This window comes from Danio rerio, chromosome 1 (genome assembly GCF_049306965.1).
Source record: "Danio rerio strain Tuebingen ecotype United States chromosome 1, GRCz12tu, whole genome shotgun sequence".
Taxonomy (NCBI): domain Eukaryota; kingdom Metazoa; phylum Chordata; class Actinopteri; order Cypriniformes; family Danionidae; genus Danio; species Danio rerio.
In genome coordinates this window covers 57,860,001-57,867,500 of record NC_133176.1, presented here as the reverse complement: position 1 = coordinate 57,867,500, position 7,500 = coordinate 57,860,001, and the positions used below count along the sequence as shown (strand labels likewise).

General features: G+C 38.3%; 1 protein-coding gene across 3 annotated transcripts in view; it reads left to right on the top strand.

The window, feature by feature from the left end:
* The window catches only part of pkd1a (polycystic kidney disease 1a), a 179,627-nt gene that overhangs the window by 66,634 nt on the left and 105,493 nt on the right, over positions 1–7,500 (top strand). For all 3 annotated transcript variants that reach the window (XM_073906194.1, XM_073906196.1, XM_021477406.3), the window contains 3 exons: positions 2,120–2,283; positions 3,557–3,837; positions 5,884–6,277. In XM_073906194.1, the coding sequence (XP_073762295.1) occupies positions 2,120–2,283; positions 3,557–3,837; positions 5,884–6,277 (839 nt within the window). The remainder of the gene's footprint in view (positions 1–2,119; positions 2,284–3,556; positions 3,838–5,883; positions 6,278–7,500) is intronic.

The window sequence follows — 7,500 nt, the reverse complement described above, 5'->3', positions numbered from 1 at the left end:
TGGGGGCGTGCGAGAGATCTGCAACATCAACAGCCTGAGGTATCAAGACATTTGTGCTGCCCATTACATAATAAACCACAGGAGAGGGCAAATTCTCCAGCAGGATAGCGCTTCTTCTCATACTTCAGCCTCCACATCAAAGCTCCTGAAAGCAAAGAAGGTCAAGGTGCTCCAGGATTGGCCAGCCCACTCACCAGACTTGAACATTATTGAGCATGTCTGGTGTAAGATGAAGGAGGAGGATGAATTCGTTGAAGATGAATCTAAAGGATCTTGATGAACTCTGGGAGTCCTGCAAAAACGCTTTCTTTGCCTCCAGATGACTTCATTAATAAGGGATTTGAGTCATTGCAGAGATGTATGGATGCAGTCCTCCAAGCTCATAATGGAGTCAGACACAATATTCATTCTGTGTCCACTGCAGCAGGACTTTATATTCCATACTGGACATTATTTCTGTTTTGTGACAATACTTTTGTCTAAGCAAAGTCAGAGCTTACTGTCCTAATGAAATAATTAAAAATCAAGGCATGATCATATTTAATTATGCGTAATCTAGAGGCCTTTGCCTTTCATATAAGCCACTTCTGATACCAAATGATCAACTAGAGGTCAAGTTATTATCTGTTGTTCCTAAAACTTGGATAGGTGACAAAAATTTTGTCTTGTAGTGTAGTGCATATTCTAAAATCTTAAACCCAACTTTTACCTTAATACGTAATAAGCAGCAAATTAGGAGTTTATTCCAAAATCAGAGTCAGTTGTATTGCCAAGTGTGCTTCACACACACAAGGAATTTGTTTTGGCTACAGAAGCTTCCAGTGTACATAAAGTGACAACACAAAATAAATATGAAAAAAAGATGATAAGCATCAAACAGAGATGCAGTTAGTCATTTATTGAGGCAACCGTCGTAGTTAATAGTTTGATAATGAGAATTGTATTATATTCTGCACTATTATTGTTGTTTAAATAGTCCAGTCATCCTTGTATAATTCACAAACTAATAACTGCTCAGCAGCCAGTTTGTTTCAACCACAACCATATTTCTGAAGAGCTACATTGTTTGAAGGAAGAAATGTAATGTAAATGTAAAATCAGAAATGTAAAATCATTACTTTTTATTGGCTTTGTTTTTTTTTTTTACATATCAACTCCTTATTGTGTCTAACAATGCCCTTTAGATGTTATAAATACGGAATAAAGTACATCCAGGAGGTTGTTATCACAGAATAAAGCCTAACAGGCTTGTCGACACAAAGCGGAGCACTGCTGTATAACCAAAGGACTTTATTCTACGAAATCGCTTATCAAAGTCACAAAAAAATCCCACAAAAACACTGTTCTGAGCTTAATAGTTTATTAATTCTGTAAACAAATGACTAAGCTAATGAAGCATAAAATAACATTTGCATTATTCAGTCACAAAATTGCACCAAAAGGTCAAAAACGCAAAGCTGACAGAAACAAAACTGGCTGAATAAAGCATAGACTAACCTACTAATTATTAATTCACAAGATGGCACCATAGCGTCAAAAGTGCGGCGTGACAGACGAGCAGATACATATGAATGTCGATGTAAATATATGGATGTGAACGTATGCACTTAAGGTCGAGGTGAATCTCAGGTCCCAGATGAACCTGGCTTATTTAGCGGTTGTTATCTGGGAATAACATACCTTGGAATTTCCCAACTGACCAATCAGAATTGAGTATTCCAGACAGCCGTGTAATAAATTCACTATAAACCTCATGACTAGAGTCAGTCAGACTCTTAGTCCTACTCTATGTCTCTCATTTTTTTTTTTTCAGTGATGCCAGATATAGCTGACTTTTTCCAGCCCAAAAGCTGTCCAAAACCCGCACAAAAATGCCCATTCATATTTTGTTTAATTTATACATACATTTAAATCAGAAATTAGCTCTATTAAGAGTCTAATTAGCTCTATTTGAAACAAAGGCATCAGCCAACACAGGAGTTGCCTTCATGACTATTTATGTTCCAAACCGGCCAAATTTTGTCAGCCATTTTTTACCCGCACAATCAAATTTGAAACCACCCAATCTGGCAACACTGCTCGTTTTCTGCCTTTGAAAATAATGTTTTCTGTCCCGCAGAGACCTGAGCTTTAACCCGTTCCTCTGCGACTGTAAGCTGGTGCGTCTAGTGAGCTGGCTCCAGGAGCAGGGGGTTAAAGTCAAGCGGCCGAACTCTATGCTCTGCGACCGACCACCCGAGGTCAGAAACCAGCCGCTGCTCAACGTCAGCGTGCACACTTGTGGTGAGTCACCAACAGTACTGTAAATATACTCAAATTACTGTAACTGAGTAGTTTTTTGTCAGGAATTGTAATTTATTAAGTAGTTTTTAAGATGTGTACTTTTACTTTCACTTTCACTTTGTCATGTGTACATTCTGCAAAAGGGAGTCTTTTCTACATCATGGCAAAGATCAAAGAAATCAGTCATTAGGAATGAGTTATTAAAATTATTATATTAAGAAATGTATTCAAAAATATCTTCTCTGCATTAAACAGAAATTGAGGAGAAAATATATACAAGTGGCTATATAAAACTGTACTTTCACTTTCACTTTCTCCATGTGCATTTTTTGCGCTGTATCAGTATTTACTCCACTGTTTTCCTTCAACCTGTAGTCACTACTTTTTTTTTCTTGTCTATGGGGATTGGCTGAGTAGAAAAATTAGTCCTGGGATCCCCGTCCAATCAAATCACACATAGAAAGGAAATTAATTCATACTGAAGTACCTCAAGACATGAGCACTTTATAAATGCAGCAAATCTTTTGGAAGCATTCAAAGTGTCCAAGAAGATGTCCAAAATCTGTTAAACTGCATGTCACCGATGAGAAGATGAAGATGTTTACTGTATAATGGCTGAAATCTCCAAATGGCCTTAAATAATCACTAAATGCACTACAGAATGTTACGTTTTCACACACACACGCACTAATTGCATGTAAACGCATCAACCTTTCACAGCATAACATTTACTACTCTTGAGTACTTTTTAAAGGGCTACACATTACTCATACTTTGAATAAAGTTTACAACAGATACTTTCACTTTATTTATGCTACATTTTTGGGCAAGTAATGCAACTTTTACTGTGATTTTTCTGTACACTGGTGACCAATAGTTGTGTTTCCATACAAAGATGTGAGTTAGATTCATGCACAAAACTGGAATATACAGTTTGCATTTGCAAATAAAGCAGCTTTGCCATTCGGTGAGTCAAAGAGAACAAAATCATCACTTCCTGATAAACTGGCGGCAAATACCACAATACAAAAAAGGAAGTTTGCTGCAGTAGAGGTTGTATTTAATAAATTATGTTCTATATTTTAGATTTTTTGGGTGTCGCTCTTTTTGTGTGTGTGTGTGTGTGTGTATATTTGTGAAGAGGGAAGTTTGGGGTGTTGTAAAGTAATAACACACATCTTTTTCCCACTAGAAACAGGACTAAGTATTAAATCATTTTTTGCAGTGTGTTAACATGTGTTAATGTGTGTGTGTGTGTGTGTGTGTGTGTTAGGTCTGACATACGCAGGCTGTCTGCAAGACGAGGCGCACACAGCAGGGGTGGAGCTGGTCATCTTCTCGTCCTCCACGCCGGGTCCGTTCTCACGTGAAGAGTGCAACTCCAAGTGTTTTCATGAGAACCAGCGGTACGGCGGTCTGGGCCAGCAGAGAGAGTGTCTGTGCAGCACCAACTCTGAGCCCAATCACATCAGCGAGTCGCAGTGTTCGGCCGCCTGCTCTGACCCGCTCGTCATGAAGGAGTGCCGCTGGACGGTTGCGCGCGACGTATTTCAGGTACCCAAACATGCGACCACTGTTAAAGTACACATGAAATCAAAACTACCCATAGTGATTCTGTCAGCTCACATCGCTAGTTTTGTGGTGAACAATTCATCTGCAGGTTATTTAGACAATAGAAGTTTGCCTTTGTAATATTACATTGACATCTGCAAATGCACTTCCTGTTTGTTATCAGTTAAATTCTCAGAGTATTGGGCGTGGCTAACATCCTTAACCACGCCCCTCCAGCTGTCAGTTTTGACAACAGACAGAAATGGTGAGGTGGAGTGTATTGAATGTTGCAGTAACTCTGCCCTAACCCTTCTCCAGATCTTTCTGAATAAAAACACCTACTTTACTCTATCCAATCAGCTCTCAGTAGATAAAAAAGCCACACCTATTGTTTCCTCATTTAATATTTAACGTTTCTCTAGGCATCACAATGCAAAAAAAAAAGCTTCCAGTTCATGAGGACATTAAAGTCATGTGATCAGTCACGGTATAATTTACTGACTTTATTTATAACTTTCTGTCTATCACCTGAGGAAAATATATTTTCTAGACAGATATAGGAACTATACTCTCATTCTGGCGTAATTTTCAAAAAACTTTGCCGCCACACCATGCTTTGCAGCCTATCTTGTTTCTTTTATTGTTTTACTTCATTCGGTTCAAAGGACTGCAGCCTTGATAAGCAGAACAGACTTCTGTATATGTGACCTGATCCAGCAAAATGAGTCACAGTGACCCCAATTTTAAAATGGAGATTTTGGTGTCAATGGACATACATACCTTGAATAGTTTTAAAGATAGTACCATTTGAATTAAGGTGGTGTGCCCTCCTTTTCCAATTGAAAACCTGAGAAAATGGAGATTTTTTTTCTGATATCCTTCAAAATCTAACCGCTTTTAAAGGAATAAACTATTTATTTAACTGCTTAATTTGTATAAACTGTATACAAATTGGAGGTGTGAACCTACACTAGTCTCTCGGTTCGGTTGGGTTATGATTATCATGCCATCGATTCGGTTCAATTCGATATTTCGGTGCATCACGGTGCATTGACGGTGCTTTCCATACACAGTTTTATATTTTCTTCACAGCAGCATTTCTTGTATTAAAATGTATGAATATATTTAAATTTATATATTATTTGTAATACAATTTTGTCGTTTAATACAAACAGTCAAATATAAAAACTGTAACTTTAAACAAAACAAGCATTAAGCAAATAATATAAACAAATATAAACATCCAGCTCAATTTCTGATCCTTGTCTAGTTCTCTTACACCTCTTTGATTGGTCACACCCTCAACAAAAACGGTTGCGATTGGCTCTTGCGCGCTGCGGTCTTCAGATAAGTGACACTGATAAGCGGCAGGCGGCAGCGGCGATCTCACAGCTGATGCATGATAGACACGGTGGAGAAAACTCTGCAGACACGCGCTCGTTTCTGTATCCAAATGTAATGCTGTAAAACAGCCGAGAGGAGAAGAAAAGCCACCCCAGCAGGTCAAATGGGCCACTGTGTGTGTGTGTGTGAGAAAGAGAGAGAGCCAGAGCGAGAGAGAGAGAGAGAAAGAAAGAGAAAGAGAGAAATGGATTATGCTACTTTCATTCTCTCGATCTCAGTGAAATAGGGGCTATTGTTGTATATGTCAGTGAAAGACTTAGCCAGCAAACACACACAGTGAAATTGTGCACAGTTTATGAGTTATAAGTAGTTAAAGCGTTGTAAATACTCGCGATCGTCTCCCTCGCGACAGAGCGCATATGAGGTAAATGACATCAGTAAAAACCGGTTATGATTATTACTAAACCGATACCGAATTGTCCGCGTCTGCATCGCGATGCACCGAAGAAGCGATTAATTTTGACACCCCTAATACAAATGCTATTAAACCATTCCAAATCTAAACTTTTATAAGTGTTTACAAAACCTTGAATGTCTGTTCTGTGGAGTTAGCTAGAAAAAAGCTAGTAATTTTCACATTATTGACCTGTATGTTAAAATAGAACATGTCACATGTGCTGTGATTTGCATATGCTCCGCCCACAGGTGAATTTCTCCGCCTCTCTTCCATCCCGTCGTGTTTCTGTGCACTCTGAGGCTGTCCTATCCGTGGCCTCCTCCGTCTCCCCTGCCTCGTTCTCATGGGACTTCGGTGACCTTTCACCCCGGGTCAACACCTCCACGCCCAACACCACAGCCAGGCACAAGTACGGCGTCCCGGGGCGCTACCAGGCTCATGTGAGCCTCTCTGCGGGTCACCAGGAGATCATGGCTCAGGGGAGTGTAAGCGTGGAACTGCCTCCCCGATTGGAGCTGCACTGCCCCGACCTTATCGTGGCCAATCAGAGCCTGGAGGCGGAGCTTTCTCTGGTCAACTGGGGTGGAGTGGGCGTGACCGTGGACTGGAGGATCAGTAAGGATGGCAGAGAGGTCGCCAGAGGTATGATGATGCCTTTGTAGTTTTGGTTGACAAGGATTGGCCGATTTAAAAAATTACGATAATGTTAACGGTTTAAAACGGATAGTTCAGATGCTTCATTTTGATTGGCTGAGCCATGTTTGAAGCTGTTAATTGCTCTATTTACCACTCCTGTCCTTGAATTAATTGGAAATAATGCACACCAGAGATTTCGCTTCTCATATCACAAATTTACCAATTCACTCAATCCTAAGATGAACATTTATGTCAGGGCAGCCGCACTATTATACGCTCTGAATTTAAAAATATCCCGCTTTTCATCACCATCTATCAGAGCGTAACCGTCTCATCTTTAACACAAGAGTGTCCCGTGGCGTGACGGGGTTTGTTTATCAGAGATCTGTCCGCCATTGTTTGCTTTGAAAGAGCAGATAAGAGAGCGAGGACGAGGCAGAAGAAAAACAGCTTTACTGATGTGTCTGAACGCTTTAGGGCTGCTCTGTTTTAATGCGGTCTGACGGACAATTACTAATGCGACTCCTCACAGGCCGTAAACAGGCTTTAAATGGGAAAGCAAAAGAAATTGTTTGTCGTTTTGTCAAAAGAAACTCATTAAATTTGACTGCGGACATGGACAGGTTGTGTGAGATTCTCTGAAAGGATCAGCCCCGACAACATTAAGTATAAAATAATGAGACTTTAAAGTAATATAATTGTATAATGCTTTACAAAATAGATAAGCATTAGTGTTAAATGGTATTATTGTTATTATTTATGCTGATTTACATCATGTAAAATGTTAATTGGAATTATCATTTATTTTATTATATTTTAATTATTTTATTTTATGATTGACAAATTTCTGATTTTTAAACATAATTTATTGACATAATTTTAGGCCTATAGAGTTTATTGTAAAATAAATGTAGAATTATTATTAAATATAATAAATAACAATTTATTATATTTTCTGTACTTTATTTAATCTTAAAAGGCTTATAAGGCTTAAAAATATTTATTTTATTTATTTGAAATAAATGCTGTTGTTTTTACCTTTCTATGTATCATGACTTCCTTAAAAATATGAATCAGCACAGTTTTGTTTAGTAATAATAATAATAATAATAAATTATTCAGAATTATCAATGAAAAAAATTAAGCTTTGCATAAGCTAAATGGATTATTTTAAAACATTATATATTATAAAGACTTGTTATGGTTAAAATTCAGTGAAAAATGTCCGT